This window comes from Cololabis saira, chromosome 1, assembly GCF_033807715.1.
Source record: "Cololabis saira isolate AMF1-May2022 chromosome 1, fColSai1.1, whole genome shotgun sequence".
NCBI classification, from domain to species: Eukaryota; Metazoa; Chordata; class Actinopteri; order Beloniformes; family Belonidae; genus Cololabis; species Cololabis saira.
Genome location: NC_084587.1, coordinates 26,397,377 through 26,415,238, shown reverse-complemented (window position 1 = coordinate 26,415,238; position 17,862 = coordinate 26,397,377). Strand labels below are relative to the sequence as shown.

General features: G+C 41.1%; 1 protein-coding gene across 5 annotated transcripts in view; it reads right to left on the bottom strand.

Annotated features, from left to right (window-relative positions):
* Window positions 1-17,862, bottom strand: part of LOC133441769 (caskin-1-like) — a 57,685-nt gene that overhangs the window by 20,538 nt on the left and 19,285 nt on the right. For 3 of the 5 annotated variants that reach the window (XM_061719399.1, XM_061719407.1, XM_061719416.1), the window contains exons 7-13: window positions 15,754-15,862; window positions 15,429-15,537; window positions 13,718-13,812; window positions 10,609-10,723; window positions 9,780-10,049; window positions 7,314-7,412; window positions 7,040-7,224 (exon numbers count right to left, since the gene is read on the bottom strand). In XM_061719399.1, the coding sequence (XP_061575383.1) occupies window positions 7,040-7,224; window positions 7,314-7,412; window positions 9,780-10,049; window positions 10,609-10,723; window positions 13,718-13,812; window positions 15,429-15,537; window positions 15,754-15,862 (982 nt within the window). Of the gene's footprint in view, window positions 1-7,039; window positions 7,225-7,313; window positions 7,419-9,779; window positions 10,050-10,608; window positions 10,724-13,717; window positions 13,813-15,428; window positions 15,538-15,753; window positions 15,863-17,862 lie in introns of all 5 variants that reach the window. The other 2 variants (XM_061719425.1, XM_061719433.1) reach the window with 2 other exon arrangements.

The window sequence follows — 17,862 nt, the reverse complement described above, 5'->3', positions numbered from 1 at the left end:
CCTCCAGCCAGTTGCCACTTTATTGAGGTTTTTGTAGTGTAGGAAACAGTCATCCATGACTGTTTCCTACAGCGCTTTCAACCGGCTTTCAATGCGAGCGGCAGGAAGAAAATAGAAGCAGGGCGTCCGACAAATGTTCAGCTCAAAACGGGCTGTGTCGCTGCGGTCAGTTAGGACAGTCCAATACAAAATAAAGCAATGGAATTGATTTTGTCGCTGACGCTCGCTCGCATCGCATGCAGTTAGGACACGGCGCCGGCCGGAGCTTCCGCCATTTTTCCGTAGCAGTGTACCGCGTCATGGTGGAGTGCAGCACCCCCTCCTCCCTCCCCGACGACCTGAATGCCTTCTACTCCAGGTTTGAGTCGGACAGCACCACCCAGCTGGAAGAGTCCAGATCTTAACTCAAACCCGGTAGCTCTGCACTCACCTTCAGGACTGTGAACGTGGTGAGTGCCCTCAGGAGGACCAGAGAGAGGAGCTCACCCGGTCCCGACAACATCAGCGGCCGACTCCTGAGGCACTGTGCAGGGCAACTAGGGAGTGTGTTCCCGACACTTTTTCAATACTCCCTCGACAGTCACACCGTTCCACAGTTGTGGAAACCCTCCACAGTCATCCCTACCCCCCAAAAAACAAGCCAAAGACTCTGAATGATCTCCGTCCTGTGGCCCTCACCTCCCTGGTGATGAAGGCCATGGAGAAGATCATCAAACAGCACATCATGAGAGCAATTGACTCACTAATGGACCCACTCCAGTTTGACTATCGCGCAGGCAGAAGCATTGATAATGCAAAAATCTTCATCATGGACTCCATTCACAAACACCTGGAGCTCCCTGACTCATCCGCCAGACTTCTGTTTGCTGACTTCTCATCAGCATTCAACACCCTGCAGCCTCACATCCTGGCCACTTAACTTTCCTCCCACTTTCACCTGGATGATCAGTTAATCCTGTGGATCCTGGACTTTCTGACCAACAGGACTCAGAGGGTTCGGGTCAACAACTCTCTCTCTGGCCTCTGCTCCACCTCCACTGGCTCCCCCCAGGGCTATGTGCTCTCCCCCCTGCCCTTCATCCTCTACACCAGGGGTCGGCAACCTTTTTGACATGGAGTGCCAGTGTGAAAATTTCTTGTCAATGAATGTGCCATAATCAACAGTAGGCTAAAACAAAGTTACATTACGGTATGACACAAAATACAAAAACATTTCCAACACACCTGGAACTATATTCTATACAGGCCACATACAAGCATATTTTACAGGCATCAGAACGGCTTGTCCTAAAAAAAGAGGAAAATTCTTGACGCGGACGAGTGAGGGCGCAACGCGCCCGAACCCTCTAGGGGGGTCCGGGGGCATGCCCCCCCGAAAAATTTTGAAAAATAGACTCAAAATGGCGCATTCTGGTGGTCTCAAAGCTCCATAATCACATCTTTTATCAATGCAAGAATACACACAAAAAATCTGAATTTTTGCAAAGAATGATGCATTTTGATAACATAATAACACGTTCATCATCATGGCTAATGCTTCATGCATGAATAAATCTTGAAATCAAGATAATCATATCTTAAACTCCCCCTTTCACACCTAAATTAATTGACAAAACGACAAAAGACAAGCAGCTCCTTGTCTTTCAGAACTGTGGTGTGGAACTCCGAACAGATCTGCTCAAAGTTCAGTGCGAGGAGCTCCACTGAACTATTTGTTATAATTTTGATTATTTAATTATTTATTGATTTCATAAAATATTCAAATTTTTTGAGATTTTTTATTTGGGGTTTTCATAAGCTGTGGGCCATAATCATTAAAATTATAACAAATAAAGGCTTGAAATATCTCACTTTGCATGTAGTGGGAAATAATATATTTGTTTCACCTTTAGTTGAATTTACTGAAACTAATTAAGTTTAGCAATATATTCTTATTTTCCGACCTTCACTTGTATATTATGACCAATAAATAAGAGCATAATATATGTCCCGTATCACACCATATCAAGCTCAGGGGATGATTCAGGTATGAGGAACTGTGCAACAGATGCCTGGCTCCTCTGGGACGTTATATTACGTTTATGGAGGTTCCTGCAGCATGCTGCCTGACACACCTCAGAGAGACCTGTTTCCTCTTTAGGACGAGGTGGGGTGTCTGGAGCCTCTGGAGACATCTTGACTTGACTTTTTTTTTGTTTAAAGTCGCGCGTGTCGGTGCAGTTAGCAGCAGTGAGAGGTAAAGGCTGATTTATGGTTCTGCGTCAGACCAACGCAGAACCTACGCCGTACATTGCGGGTCGCCGCGTACACTACGGCGTAGACTCTGCGTCGATTTAACGCGGAACCATAAATGAGGCTTAACTAGGCAACGGAGCGCAAAGGGGATCCGTATTGGTTCAATACGGAACGCAACTTTTAATTCCCAATTACGTAACAATTCCGTATTTCAAGGGGCGGGTGGCAAGCCCATACTCATCTCTGCACAGCCTACCTGCAACACAGCAGTGCTGCTGCTTTTTCTGTCTGTCTGTGAAGGCTGATTTATGGTACTGCGTTAAATCGACGTTTTTTTCCCCACTTACAGGACCTTTTCTCTCCCTCCCGATGTTCCGGGACCTATATGATAATAGGATAGTATTTCTTTCTGCCACTTTATTGAGGTTTTTGTGCTGAAATGAGGAGGAATCATAGAGATAACTTCTCATTTCAACTAACTGGATCAGCCGTTCCTCATCATGACTGTTTCCTACAGCGCTTTCCCCCGGCTTTCAATGCGAGCGGCAGGATGAAAATAGAAGAACATTTAAATATCACAATATCAAGCTTGTTTTCTGTTTAGAAAGTACAAACGTAGGAAAATTACAAGTAATCCCCCATCTTTTACTTGTCTTTTTACTCTTTATTTTAGGAGTTTCTTTCATGAGCGCACGGGCGGGTAGTGCGGTGAATAAAGGCTGATTTAGTGTGCCAATGATTATGCCGCCGCGTGCCAATCATGGCACGCGTGCCTGAGGTTGCCGACCCCTGCTCTACACCGATGACTGCACAGCCACGCAGCCCAACTGCCATCTGGTAAAGTACTCTGACGACACAGTTCTCCTGTCGCTGCTGTCAGGCCCCTCACAACATCACGGACCCGTTCTTCAGGAGTTCTTCGTAGAGTGGTGTGACAGCTCCAAACTGGAACTAAACATCAGCAAGACCAAAGAGATGGTGGTGACCTTCTCCAGTAGACAGAGGGATCTGGCCGCTGCAGTCACCACCACCATCCACGGGAAGCCAGTGGAGGTAGTCGAGGAGTACAAATACCTGGGCACCATCTTTGACAACCTCCTGAAATTCTCCGCCAACACAGAGGAGATTCTCAGGAAGTGTCACCAACGGCTGTACCTCCTCAGGAAACTCGACTCCTTTGGAGTCAGCACACACATCATGATGACTTTCTACTATGCCTTCCTGGAAAGCATCATTACCTTCTCCATGACCTGCTGGTTCCACTCCCTCAGCACCCAGAACAGGAACAGACTGCAGAGCACTGCATCATTATGCTCCAAAATCATCGGCCTGCCGATCAGAACTCTGTCACAGGTTTTTAACCAACAGGCCCTCAGCCAGGCAGCTAAAATCATCAACGACCCCTCCCAAATACTTCACTCCGCATTTCAGTGGCTCCCCTCCAGCAGGCAGCGCCTCCGCTGCCCCGCCTGCAGGACTGAGAGGAGGAGGGCCACCTGTGTCCCAAAAGCTATGTAAACAAAGTGAACATTGTTTACATTGCTTACACTGTTGACACTTTATACCACTACAGTCACTCTATTTTACATTTTTATATTTATATTTTATATATTTTGTATATACGATACATGCTTTATTTATCTGCATTCATTCTGTACTTTCAACGTCATGCTGCTTAGTTCTTTTTGCAATTGCCCCTCGGGGATAAATAAAGTTTTATGAATCTGAATCTGAATCTGAATACACGTTTATCGCATCAGGCAGCCAATCAGCACAGTGCCTCATTATCATAGCCTCCCCGCCCACTCAGAATCCCGCATAGATAATGGCGTTAGGGAATGAGATGATAAAGACATGGCTCAGAGGCTCAATTTCTAATTTATTTAGCAAAAACAAGCAAAAGCTTGTTTTTAAGACATTCAAGGCCTGTTTAAAATAGGGATTAAATGCTATAATAGGTCCCCTTTAAATTCCATATTTTTTGTACAACATTGCCCAGTAATGTGGAATATATTCTTGATCAATCAATTATGTGCTTTAATCATTAATTACGCTTTTACCTGCCGGCAATATACATATCACTTCAAATCTAAATCCTGTTGCTTTTTTTGTTAGATTTCTCTTGTCTTAATTCAGTTAAATACTACTTTGCCCCACTACTTTGTTCCCTGAAGGGAAATTATATTGCAAACAAGTGAAGTAAGTTAAGTCTTCATAAAAGTCTTCCCTAATCGGTTTGGTTTTTATTATCTACAACTGAAAACAGTGTTTCTTGCCTAATAGGGGCTTAAATTATAGCTTAATTAATCTTGTTTTGTGTGTTTTGCCTCTAAATACAGGATTACAAGTGAAATCTGTTTTCACTTTAGCACATATTGAAAGTTTGGATACCACAGTGTACCCCCATAGCACCAGACCGCTGATTTATATCCTGGCTCGTTGGGTAAAGCAGATACAACATAAGCTGGGTGTAAATGATCAATTTAAGTTATTTATTGAAAATCAGGAGTTTTGGGCTCCTCTTCAGGTGTCCAAAAGAGGCAGAAAAAACTGCTAAAAGTAAGCAAATGCCCAAAAAAGAAGAAATTGATCTTGAGGGAACGGAATCAAGACACCTACAAAAACTGTGACAACAAAGCCTGCTGAAAACATTCACATTTGTGATTTGTGAACAAGATTCAACTGAAAAAGCAAATGTGTGCTGCAAAGAGGTACCAGAGTGGAGTAAATGAAACAAACGAGTGCTGCACAGAAGTACGAGTGCATAACACACACTTTCAAACGTCTGAGTACAAGACATGAAGCACATGCATATACGTATGCAGCCAACCAGTCTGAACGGTAGGGTGGACTTTATAGACTCGTTGAATCCAGGTGATCACAATATTGGCGGCATGGAATGATACCGCTCCAATCATGTGGAGTATCCCAGCAAGGAAGCGGACTGAGAGGTCAACCAGTCAGGGACAGGGAACCACACAGCAGTATTTACATTCATGATTGCCTCATATGAAAGACAGAACAGCAAACACACTGGGAGGGAAAGGCAGGGCAGGTTTACAGTCGTAACAACCCTCACCTTAACACACAAATCTGTAGGTTTTGTATAAATTCACAGTAATATTAACCTGGACAACGCATCTGCCGATTTCCCTCAGAACCCTCAACAATATTTGTTAAATTCATTACTGTTCTCAGCCAATCAAATCCTGAAAACCAAAACCAAAACCAAAACAAATTCAACCGAGACAGACCGGAGTCACAGCTGCGTTTCAAATAACAATAGAGAATTCAAATGAAAGCTCCCATGAGACTTTGCTCCAACACCCTTGAAGCTCTCCTCAGACATAGCTTGTTACAATTTATTTACCTGGAAGTCATGACGCATTCATTAGTATCCGCTGTTTACACAGACAGACCATTATATTGCCGTAATCTGGCCCTCACATCTCTCTGATACTCTTTATCTTGATGTACATTTCCAGTAATCTCTTCACAAGTTTTGCTGCACGCTAGACTAGAACTATGATGGTCAACTGGTTTCACTGTCATCATTAATGCCTTGAATGGCAAACAACAATACAGGACTACCAATGAAAGGATTTACTTTGAGTTTGTCAGAACATCTTGAGTCTTTGAAATATCAAAGGCTTAATGACTAAATAAATGCCAGAGTCCAATAAGGCATAATATTAGTTGAGATTCCTTTAAGGTAGGATAAGCTTAAAATCCAAATTAAATTAATGCCGTTGCTTCATAACAAGATGTGATTACAAAATTAAATTACAACTGCAAATTAACAAACGTGGTTGAAACCACAGCCTGACTATTCACATACCGGTACTTGATTTAGGAATAAAAAGCATTTTTGAAAATGAGATAATGAGCCATATAAAGATAAGATCAGGGACTGAAAAGCACAGATGTGAAAATGGTTTTGTGAAACCAGGAATTTCTGTAGGTGCACAGAGAAATAGCAGGTAAAGAAGGAAATGCACAATGCAAGCAGTGAAATTACCCAAAGAAATAACAGCTAAGAAGACCTCTACAACTGAGAGGACAAAAAGGATACAATGTATTCAAAAAGGTGCTTTCTGATATTTACAGCAACATTAGATGGCTGTTATTTTCATCATAATCAAAACAGCCAAGTACATCCCAGTCCACATGACAAAGAATCTTTGGGAAAAAAATACTGAACCCACGTTGCTTCCTACAGTTCAATATTTCTGTCCCTGAATAAATGCGCCTGTTAAATGAGTGTAATGTACTACAACTTTAATGTATTGTGAATAGATAAGTAAATAAGTAAGTAGATATGTAAAACCAAAACTGATAGAACGACCCTCAACAAAAAGAAGTGAGGTGGTTTTGAATATAAAACTCCAAGGCTGAGCTGCAGGATCTGGCCCTACCTGTAAGTGATCGGAAAACAACCAAAGATGGCTAATCTGAGCTCAAAAGAAAAAACAAAAGTGAAAGTAAATTCATTTTGAAATTCAGCTTCTGCAGTTTGTCAAGACAGAGTTTGGAGGCTACGATGTAATTGATGAAACGAATAAAAGTGAAAAACCACAGACATATCGCACCTAGTTTACTGTTTACTGACAAAAAAAAAGGTGATGCTGATCTCTCCCACGAAAACACACACTGAGCAGGAAACAGATTTGTGGTTTTCAAAAAAATGTTCTGTCATTTCCCAGAAATCAAATTATTGTTGATGTTATAAAAGATCCAGCTCAGGAGCAGCTTGTTTCAACAACAGAAGGCAAAATCATGCATATAAATGCAGGGAGCGTCGCACCTTGACCCCTTCTGCTTGTGCATGCAGGCCTGGCGCGTTGAGGCCATGAGTGTTGACTCCCGGTGTGAGCGCCGGGTGCGGACTGGGTGCGGGTGTGGTCAGAACATGAGTGTTTCCAGAGCTCTGCAGGCTGCTGGATGACCGAGCACTTCCGAGGCTGCCGACACTGCCGCTGCGCTCACCAGCTGCACACATAAACACACACTTTAAAAAGGGAGTATTTCTAAAACACAGGAAACTCTGCTCTTGCTCACACACGACCTTGTGCGCTTACCTGCCAGTGGTTTACGCAACACCCAGATGTCCTCACTGGTGCTGCTATGGTGTCCCAAGGTAGGAGAGTCCTGAGGACTCAGCTCTGCAGTCCTTGAACCTGTTTCTCAAAAACCGCACACAAACACATGCACGCACACACTTTTGTTACTGCTGCTATTTTGGTCCAAACATTTTTGAGCAAAAGTTCTTATCAGAAATGGAGTCACTAATTAGCTGCACAAACATTACATGTGTGATAATGTGAACGATACAATTTCACGATTAGTTATTTTCATCTCTTAAGTGAACAAAGTTGGATAAACATGTCACCTCTAAACAACACCTCCATGTGCTTAGGATTTCAAGACCAAAAGGTTTTGAGAGCTTTTTAAAGATCTTAATTTACCCCTGTAAGGTATCAGATAAATGTCAAATGATTTGGATCACCTCTCAGTCCAAGATGAACAGTCTAGGAACTAATCTGATTCAGAATGTATACAGTTAAATCTGATATGCTTCTAAACACGAACTCTACAACTGGAGTTGTGGGACATCATTTTGGATTTTGGACTACTTTCTTATAATAAAAATGTTCAGGATCAAAAGACATTTTTTCTGATGATTTATGTCTAATCAAATACTCTTTGATAAACGGTTCGATCATTGGTTAGGCTCCAGCCCTCCCTAACCCTAAATAGAATTGGAGCAGGAATAGAAAAGGGACAGATGGTTTAATCCACCACAACATAGAGGATACCAGCGGTGGTACACATTTGTAGTGTGATATTCTCCAGTTCTTCAGAAACAAATGGTTTCAGCAGCCCAGGCCTCGTGAGGTTGTGCTGCACTACTTTTCTTCGTTAAGACATCCATTTATTTAATTAAGACATTAAAATCCATTAATTTGGATTCAAGGGAGATGACATATCAACCAGGTCGGAGGTGTTACTTTTCTATTCTTATTTCTCCCTATTTGCTCTCTGTTGAGCCTCTGAAACTGTGAGTCTGTTGGTATTTCAGTATATCCACAGGCATTCATGATGCCATTTATTAGGGCCCGAGCACTTACAGTGCGAAGGCCCTGTTGTATCTGTAGGAATTTTTCTTCTGACGAAAGGAGGGCCTTTTTGCCCGCCTAAACGTGCCCCAAAAGTCACCAAATTTTGCACGCAAGCCAGGCCTGGTGATAAATTTGATATTTAATGGTTTGCATTAATGAGCGTGGTAAAATGGCTCAACAGCGCCCCCTAGAAAACTTTGTGCCTCAAGCCCCACAATACGGTTTGACGTACATGCAGGAAAATCGGTACACACCTGTATCATGTCGCAACTTAAAGAAAAGTCTCTTGGCGCCATGGCCGAAACCGAACAGGAAGTCGGCCATTTTGAACATTTTGAATTAATCGTGTAATTTTGGCGCAATTTATGCCATTCCTTCAGCAGTTAATACGGCCCGAACCATAACTTGCACCCAGGTGTATTATACATCAAAATATGCGTCTCAATCCTGTGACGACGTGCATTACTTTTCTCTTTCAAAAGCGTTACCGTGGCGACGCTATTTTTATGCCATAACTTTTGAATGGTTTGACATAGAAAGTCGTGGGTGGTGTAATTTCTGATATGCTTATGGGGGGTGGTGGCCATGAGTGCAAGTTCATCGCTGCTTGCAGCTTTAATTGATTTTACATTTCTAGCAGTCTTTATAGACTAATGCAGACCCATGTCAACACACTCCCACCACCGTGCTTCAGTCAAGCACAGATGTGTTCACTTTTGTATTTTGAATATGGTATAAATTGTTTGAAATAGGATTTTTTGATTCGAAAGGAAATATTCATCAAAAATACTCTTACTGAGATACTATAAAGATTCTTTCAAGAGGTGATACAATTTTTGCACATTTGAAATTTAAATGATATATTTCATATGGATTCTACCATTAATGCCGTTTGATAGTAAATGTGCTATTATGTTATGCTTCAAATACATCTACTTCAGTACCAGTCAAACATTTGGACAGACTTACCTGTTAGGTAAAACCAAACCTTTGACTGAAACTGGTTATGAAATGGTGGATAATTCCTAATTTTGCTCTTGTATGTACAGCATATTCACCTATAAAAATGGGAGCTTCTGAATATTTCAAAGGGTCAATTCACTCGGATTATGAAAAAAAACTATTCCAGCACAAAGGTGTTTAAGGACATTTCTTTTACCCTAGTTGCAGTAATTAAATATCATCTCTTGAAGACTGAAAAAGGAAAAAAAGGTCCAAAAATGTATCTCTAAATAAACTATTTTGTACAAAAAATACATACTAACAGAATAAAAAACAGCAAAAATCCACCTGCAGTAGCGCAGAAAGAGTTTTCTCCATCTGAGTGAACTGATCCTTTGCTGAAGGACAGCAACAAGCTAACATGATATGCTGCCTTGTCAAAGACCATGAAAAAGATGCTTATCTGTGATTTACAGTATGTACCTGTCTGACTTTGCTGCTCCTGAGAAGTGGAGAGAGGAGGAGAAGAGGACAGAGGAGTAGACAGAGAGGGAGGAGAGATGGGAAGAGGAACGTACCCAAATGAGGAGAAGCGAGGGAGAGACTGTATGTCGGGATGAAGGGGAGGAGGGGTGGGCAAATGCAGGGGGAGGACTTTGGTGGGGGGGTATGAGTGTCCGTTGGGCGAGCCAATGGGACAAGGGTTGGGCCTGCGGAGGAGGAGGGTGTGGCACTGCTGGGATGGGGAGTGACCTGGGCACAAGCCAGTGGGACGGAAGGGTGCAAAACAAAAACAACAACAACAACAACACAACAACTGATCAGTCAACTGGAAACCAAACATATCTAACCAGAAAGAAATCTCAAAATGCAAAATAAATTATTAACTGATTAAAATAAACACATGAGATAATAATAAACCCATATATTCAAATGGAATATATTCATAAAAATCAGAATATATAATTATCTTAGCAATAAAGCAAACAATATGAACAAAAGCATCACGAGTAAAGCAGGCTGGTTTGGGGAGCGGTAGCAAAAGGAGGGTGACAGAAGGATCAAATATTCTGAGGAGGGGGGAAGGAATGTTCAGCCAATATAGGACAGTGTTTGTCAGGACAGTGTTTGATCAATGAACATGACTTACAGGATGGAGAAAACAGATGGGTAGTTCAGAGACTGATGACGCTGCAGCTAACTACGACGACTGACCAACTGTAGCTACGGAGCAGCTGCTGAACTCACACGTGCAGAAGCCACACATCCACCCACCCATACACAAACACACAGCTGTGATGTGGGTGGTCACCTGCCCTCTTGATGACTTCCACCATGTTAGAGGGGAAGTAGCCCACCCGGTCATTTCCAGTGCGGTTATCATGGATACAGCCTTTCCACCTGCCGTCAGAGTGCTGCTCTAAAACCTGTACACACACACACAAACACACACATTTCCATAAAATTACCTTATAAACTAAACACAAACCCATCACATACCTAGTACAGGCTAATTTCAGTCCAGTGATTTCTAATCGTAGCACAGTATACAAATTACAAAACTTCTGCATTTGTGCCAACTGTAGGCTGTATAAAAAGAACTGGAAAATTACTGTATCGTTTTCTGAAGAGTCCATTTTATCATCGTAAATGTCTGATATGGACATTATGCTGAGCCCCGGTCAATCCAAAAACTGGCAAATAGCCATCGTGAAAAAGCCCTGCGGCTGATTAACTATACTAGCTATGACACTAACTAGTGACGCATGACATTCCCTCCGTTCAAATCTATCCATTGATCCATCCATCCATCCATCCATCCATCCATCCATCCATATTTCTGATGTAACAGAAACAATATTTGAAATGAGAAGTGTGCTTAAAGGGGACATATTATGGCATCTAATACCTATTTTAAACAGGCCTTGAATGTCTTAAAAACAAGCTTTTGATTGTTCTTACTAAATACATTAGAAATTCAGCCTCTGAGCCATGTCTTTATCTTCCCATTCTCTAACCTCCTTCTCTATGTGGGATTCTGAGCGGCTATGATAATGAGGCTCTGTGCTGATTGGCTGCCTGATGCGATGACGCGAATGACCAGTGTTGCCAACTTAGCGACTTTGTCGCTATATTTAGCAACTTTTCAGACCCCTATAGTGACTTTTTTTCAAAAAAGCGACTAGCGACAAATCTAGCAAGTTTTTCTGGTGTTATTGGAGACTTATCTGGTGGGCAGAGCAGAGCAGAGAGGAGACCCTCACCACTCCGCGTCCAGACTGCAAATGAAATGCGCTTGCGCAAAGCCGCCGCTGGCTTGCAGAGCGGGATGTAAATGTAAACGTTTCTTTTTTCTTTTGGGTCACTTTGCCGGTCCCAAGCCCGGATAAAGGAGGAGGGTTGGTTGTAGAGCTAGCAATTTCACCCTACATAACAATCTTTTGATTCAATTTGCTGTTATAACATTTAACAATACAGGACAAAACTGATGTGTGTAATGTGGATCTAGACAAAGCATTAAAATCATTAAATGTTGTTAATGTTGAAATTATTTTTGTACATTTGTAGTTCTAAACATATTTAGGGTGTTTTTTACTCACTTTCCCACAACGTTATTCCTCTCTCCTACAGCGTCCATTACAGTTATATGTAAATTGCCAATTATGCAAATTAGGCGATGACGTCATTTAGCGACTTCTAGCGACTTTTGGGACAGCCAATAGCGACTTTCCTTACTGAGGAGTTGGCAACACTGCGCGATACACCGCTACGAAAAAATGGCGGAAGCTCCGGCCGGCGGAGTTAGTTGTGGGCGTGGTTTCACGCATCGCTCCTGTCGTGACGTCACGACGGGAGCAGAATCTGAACGGCTCGTAGAAGCCACATCCCACTGGATGGCTCATCCGGGCGGCTGTACAGACACTGCAGAATTTGGTTGCTTTCCTCCTTCTCTGAGTTGGCAGGCTGAGGAGAGACCACTTTATATATGTTAAAGCAAGAAAAAACGTGTTTTTCATAATAGGTCCCCTTTAATAAAGGCCTCTTGGAGCTCCAACTAAGCTCTGCTTGGACCCTCGACTTGGGAACACTTGGCTAACTGGCTGCAGCCTAGGAGTCTCCAGGGCGGAGTTTTGACGGAGGTCAGGGGAAAGGTAGCTAGTCGACTGTTGGGCAGTGGTCCGACAGTCCAGGCCAACCTGGATGGTGACTCTACTGGAGGAGCTGGCTTTTGTGTTTGCTGTAAATGCTAACGGTCGACACGCTAGAAGCCGTCCTCCAGTTAGCCTCAGTAATGGCCATTGACCGAGGGTGAAATAAGAACGGTTGTGCTCTGCAAGATCTGTATTTACAGCTCAGATGTCAAGTTCACAATTATTGCTAGGCGATAAGAAGCTAAAGGGATGACAGCAAGCTGCTAATGTAAGAAAACACACCTTTATCTGTGCATATACAGTAGGCTACATGTGGCTTTATATAATTGTACCTTATTAGGCAAATATTAACTAGCCCCACAGTTATCATGGATGTGAAATCCAGCTTTGAAAATTGAAACATTTTTTGTTCCAAACTGCAGTTAGACATTTTAAAATTAGCGTTAAAGGAGACTGACTTGCTTTAGGAGCCAGCCAAGGAAGTACACATCTGTTTCACTTCAAAAAGGGAAGATAGATGTTGCCCTTGATGTTGTGTGAGCAGGAAGTCACTATGCAACCATGAGCTTTTACATTTTGCCAAAAATTATAGACTAATGGGAGATACATGGCAATTTATCAAAATGATAATTTTAACTGTCAATCCTTTGGAGACATGGGTCTGATTTTAGTTTTATTTAGAGACAAATACTGTACATGAAGAAATGTGTGTTATGTGTTTAAGATTAACAGAAAATGAAACTGATCTGTCTGTATGAAGTCATGTTCTGGCTCATATTAACCATTTTCTAATCTGATGTATATTATGTTGAACGTATGCAACAAAAATAAAACATTTCATACTCAACATGATTATTTAGGTGCATTAAAATAACTTTAATGTCAGATATGATATTAAGTATCCTAGGATCATTAAAGTACATCTTATCTTATATTACATGTTTCTCCTTTTAATAATCGGTTACATTAGTAAGCTAATGTTCACATTGCCATTTGCCTTGTTAAAAACAAAACAGATAATTACACCTGGTTTTGAATATTCCCTTAAAACTATCACTAATCTGTATGCTATAATGTGTTATTTAAGATTCAAGAGAGCACAAACTAAAAAGTAGTGCACAAGTCAAGTAAAATAAATAATTCAAGCAACATTATAAAGAAAATTGTTCCTTTTTTCAGTGTGGTGAATTTGAAAAAAAAAAAAGTGTAGTACTCAATAGGGTGACTGACATTTAACATTAGGTTGGGATTATTACTAGAGGATTGTACCGTGATAATGTCTCCAGCTTTAATGTTGAGGCTGGTGAGGTCGTAGTTGTTGCAGTAGTCCTTCAGTGCTCGCACCTGCATTGCAGCTGAGGCATCTACAAAACAAGATGACAGACATGGTTATGGAGCAGAAAGCAGCAGGCGGGGGCAGATCAGCACTTAAACTATCACAATTAATAGTTAAGTCTAGTTCTTAGTATTTCATAGATTCAAAACAGAAAAAAACCCAAATCTGTTTCAGTTAAGACTGTTGAATCCACACAAAATGTGTTGCTGGATCCTTGTCTGTGGTAATGTGACATTATGGTAATGTCCTCATGTTTATGCAATACAAGCAGCAATATCCTCATACAAAATAATTCAGACATGCGGTTGTTTAGCATGTGTGACAAATGCTTTGTAAATGTTTTTACAAAATATTTTAAAATGTTTGTTAGTTCCATGATGAAGAAGCGAGCTAGTCACGATACATTAATATTAATAACATGATCATATCACTCCATCTTGAACTGAACGCTAGAGGATATAAGAATTGGTAAACATGTTTTCTCAGATTCAAAATTAATTCACAACTTTGAAAAGTCGATTTCTGAACAAGTTTGATGTGCTTGTCGACACTGACTTCCCTTGTGGCTCTTGATGTAGACTATGTATTGATGTTTTCTAGGCAGCAGCTGCTAAAGTTAACCCTCAGAGTTTATCGTTCAGGTAATACGGAGCAGAAAAGATATTCAACAGGAAACAAAGCTGTTCCAGACTTGACTCATTTGTAAAAGGAAAGTCAAACACACTGGAACACTAATGCCTTCTCTCTGCCAAGAGTGCTTGATTCACTGAAATTTCAGAAATGAATACATGAATAAAAGTTAAAGGACAGCAACTGACATAGTAGAAAACATGCTGGGCCCTTTTTTGCGTAATTTGCAAAATGGCATAAATAATGAAAATGTTTCAGGAGAGACCATAAACAGTGATGGACACTTAAGTACCCTTTTGAAAAATGCATACTATGTAACATTCATACAATGTAGTATACAGTATGCACTGCATACTGTCCTGGTGCTTGTTTAGGGTCATGGGATTTATGTGAGGTGCACTGGTCAGTTACACACAATAGTATTTCTTGCAGTCTACACCTGCATACTACATACATTTTGGCTAAAGTACTACGTACTAGCAGTGACAACTTTTTCTAACTGACAATAAATGATCAGATTTACCTGTTTGGACCTACCTGAGTTAATTCATTGCTTGTGTTACGAGTCTTTGCAGCATATATGTTATCAAAATAATGAAGTTGTTCTCTTAACTAGGTGGTGTTTTGTCCATTTTTTATTGTGTGTTTATTCAAATGACTGAGCATTAAACTCTCTGGGGCCTCATATAGAACAGCTGCTGACCAGCATTCAATGATGAAAACTTAAAAAATGTAATCATATTATATCGAGAATGAATTCTGAATTTAACGCAGGACCTTGAGGATCAGAATCAAAATGTATGATTAATTAATTTTCACACCCAACTGAATGCTTTCTGCTTTTAAAAACATACCCAAACTCTATTTTGAAGCATTCACTTATGACATATTCATTAATTTTTACAGGATTAAAAACATGTTGTGGTATTACCCGCTGTCACAAGGAGGATTTAAAAAAAAAAAAGGTCTATGTCCTACATGTGCTTTAATCTGTTTTGCTTGCTCCAGCCTCACCTCTAAGTAGCTGTTTGATCTCCCGGCTGGCCTGTGTGGTGGTAAACTGGTTAACGATGTCCAAAGCGGTCTGACTCAGAGTATTCCTCACTCCTGCGCTGATGCCGCTCTGGAAGGAAGTGCAGGAGAAAACTGATTAAAGCTGCGCTTTTAAAGTGTGGCAGGATTGCATATAGTCTTATGTTAACATGTCTCCGAGGGTTTCCTCACACAGCTCAGTGGGATGAATGACAAAAGCTGAAGCGCGATCTTGCTCAGCTGAGAGGAGGGTGGCAACCTTAATAACAGCTGCTTATACACTCACTTGAAAGACAGACAGACTTACATCCAACAGTAGGCGCACCACCTCTGTCTTCCCACAGAGAGAAGCCTGATGTAGAGCTGTGCCGCACTCAGACTGTCGATTGATGTCTATACCGGCCTGAATCAGCAACCTGCAGCCCAACATCATAATATTAACGTTTATTATATCATATTCATGGTATAATCTCATTAATGTGAGAAGCACAAATACACACAAAAAAAGCTCAAGCGATTGAGAGGCATTTGCATTTCTGCACATTAAAGTCCAACAAAAATGGCATTTAATCATTAACTTCATCAACCGATTTACAGTTTGTGTCAAAATTGTATTGTTCATAGCTTTTTATTTTCCAATTATTCTCCCATGTCCTGGCAGGATTCAGACGCGTTTCTGTATTTGGCTGATAACCCTTGGAAGCCTGCTAGAGTCAGTGAACCAGCATGAGCAGATTGTAAATAAGCTTGTTGTTACAGCTCATATCAGGTTATACGGTCCGATGTTGTTATGAGGCTCAGATCTTACACCAACATCTGACTGGACTTAAAGACGCCTTCTGGCGTGTATCAAGTTTGGGAAGTTTATTAGCTTGTGCATATGACTTTCTTTTATTTGGGGACACTATGAGTGAAACAAATATACAGTACCATGTTAAGGCATTTCTGACACAAATACTGTGCTTTCTAAAAAAAACAATAATGGAATCAGACTGTAATCAGATATTTTGACATATCTGGATTTTTGATGAGATAGTCAAGAGATAGTTATGTGAAAGAGTATTTGAACTAAACTGAGGGGGACCGTTTGCACTTTTACAGGCAAATATTAAATGAGGCAAACGTGTAATTAAAGTTACATGTAAGTCATGAAACATTGAACTTCTATGAACATGAGTTTTTAGGGGTTAGGGTTAATGTGACTTAAAATTCCTGGTATACTTATATGTTGTGTAATGTGTAGCCAAGAACTTAATTAACTGTTGGACATTACGAGTTCACTTCCCAGAGCAAATGTTTGTTTGGGCAATCTTTGAACAGGCCAAAGAGCAGGAAAAGCACTAGAGCAGTGACACGTAAATTGATTACTGTTAAGTTCAGTTGGGGTCTTGTGAAGTGTTCTGCTGCTGTCTGTTCTGCTTTTGATACATAGCGGACCGTTTGACTGGATTTCCTGGAAGTAAATGTTCATCTACAAAGACTTTCAGCACTACTGTGAGGAACATTGGAGTCATTCTCAAGTAATATGTGTCTTTTCACTCACACAGAAAACATGTTTCTAGAATTTATTAGCAAGAGAAATAATATTCCCTTAAGGGGGACCTATTATGAAAAACAAGTTTTTTCTTGCTTTAACACATATAAAGTGGTCTCCCCTCAGCCTGCCAACTCAGAGAAGGAGGAAAGCAACCAAATTCTGCAGTGTCTGTACAGCCGCCCGGATGAGCCGTCCAGTGTGATGTGGCTTCTATGAGCCGTTCAGATTCTGCTAACTAACTCCGCCAGCCGGAGCTTCCGCCATTTTTTTGTAGCGGTGCATCGCGTCATTCAGGCAGCCAATCAGCACAGAGCCTCATTGTCATAGCCTCCCCGCCCACTCAGAATCCCACATAGATAATGAGGTTAGAGAATGGGAAGATAAAGACATGGCTCAGAGGCTGAATTTCTAATTTATTTAGCAAAAACAATCAAAAGCTTGTTTTTAAGACATTCAAGGCCTGTTTAAAACAGATAGATGCCATAATAGGTCCCCTTTAATCATAGTTTCTCTACATTGGCACCTTGTGAAATTGAGAACAGAATATAAAGTTGCCCCCCCCCCTCCTTAAGGTCCAAACTCCATCCTCCCTTAAAAACTACACAGTTCCAGATTACCCTGACAGAGCACTTGGCTGTCAGACCACAGGCTGACTTATGGCTTAAGAGTTTCAACAAGCAGAATGAGAAGCAGAGCTTTCAGCTATGAGCTCAATCTCTTGTGTAACCAGCTCCAAGTTTTGGCTTGAGAGGGAGACACTGTCTCAGCCTTTAAGATTAGGCTTGAATAAAATGAACTGAACTGAAGTAAAATGAATTGTATTTCCTTTGTATCAAAACAACAAGAGCATCATAAAAGGCAGTAATGCTTGGGCAACTA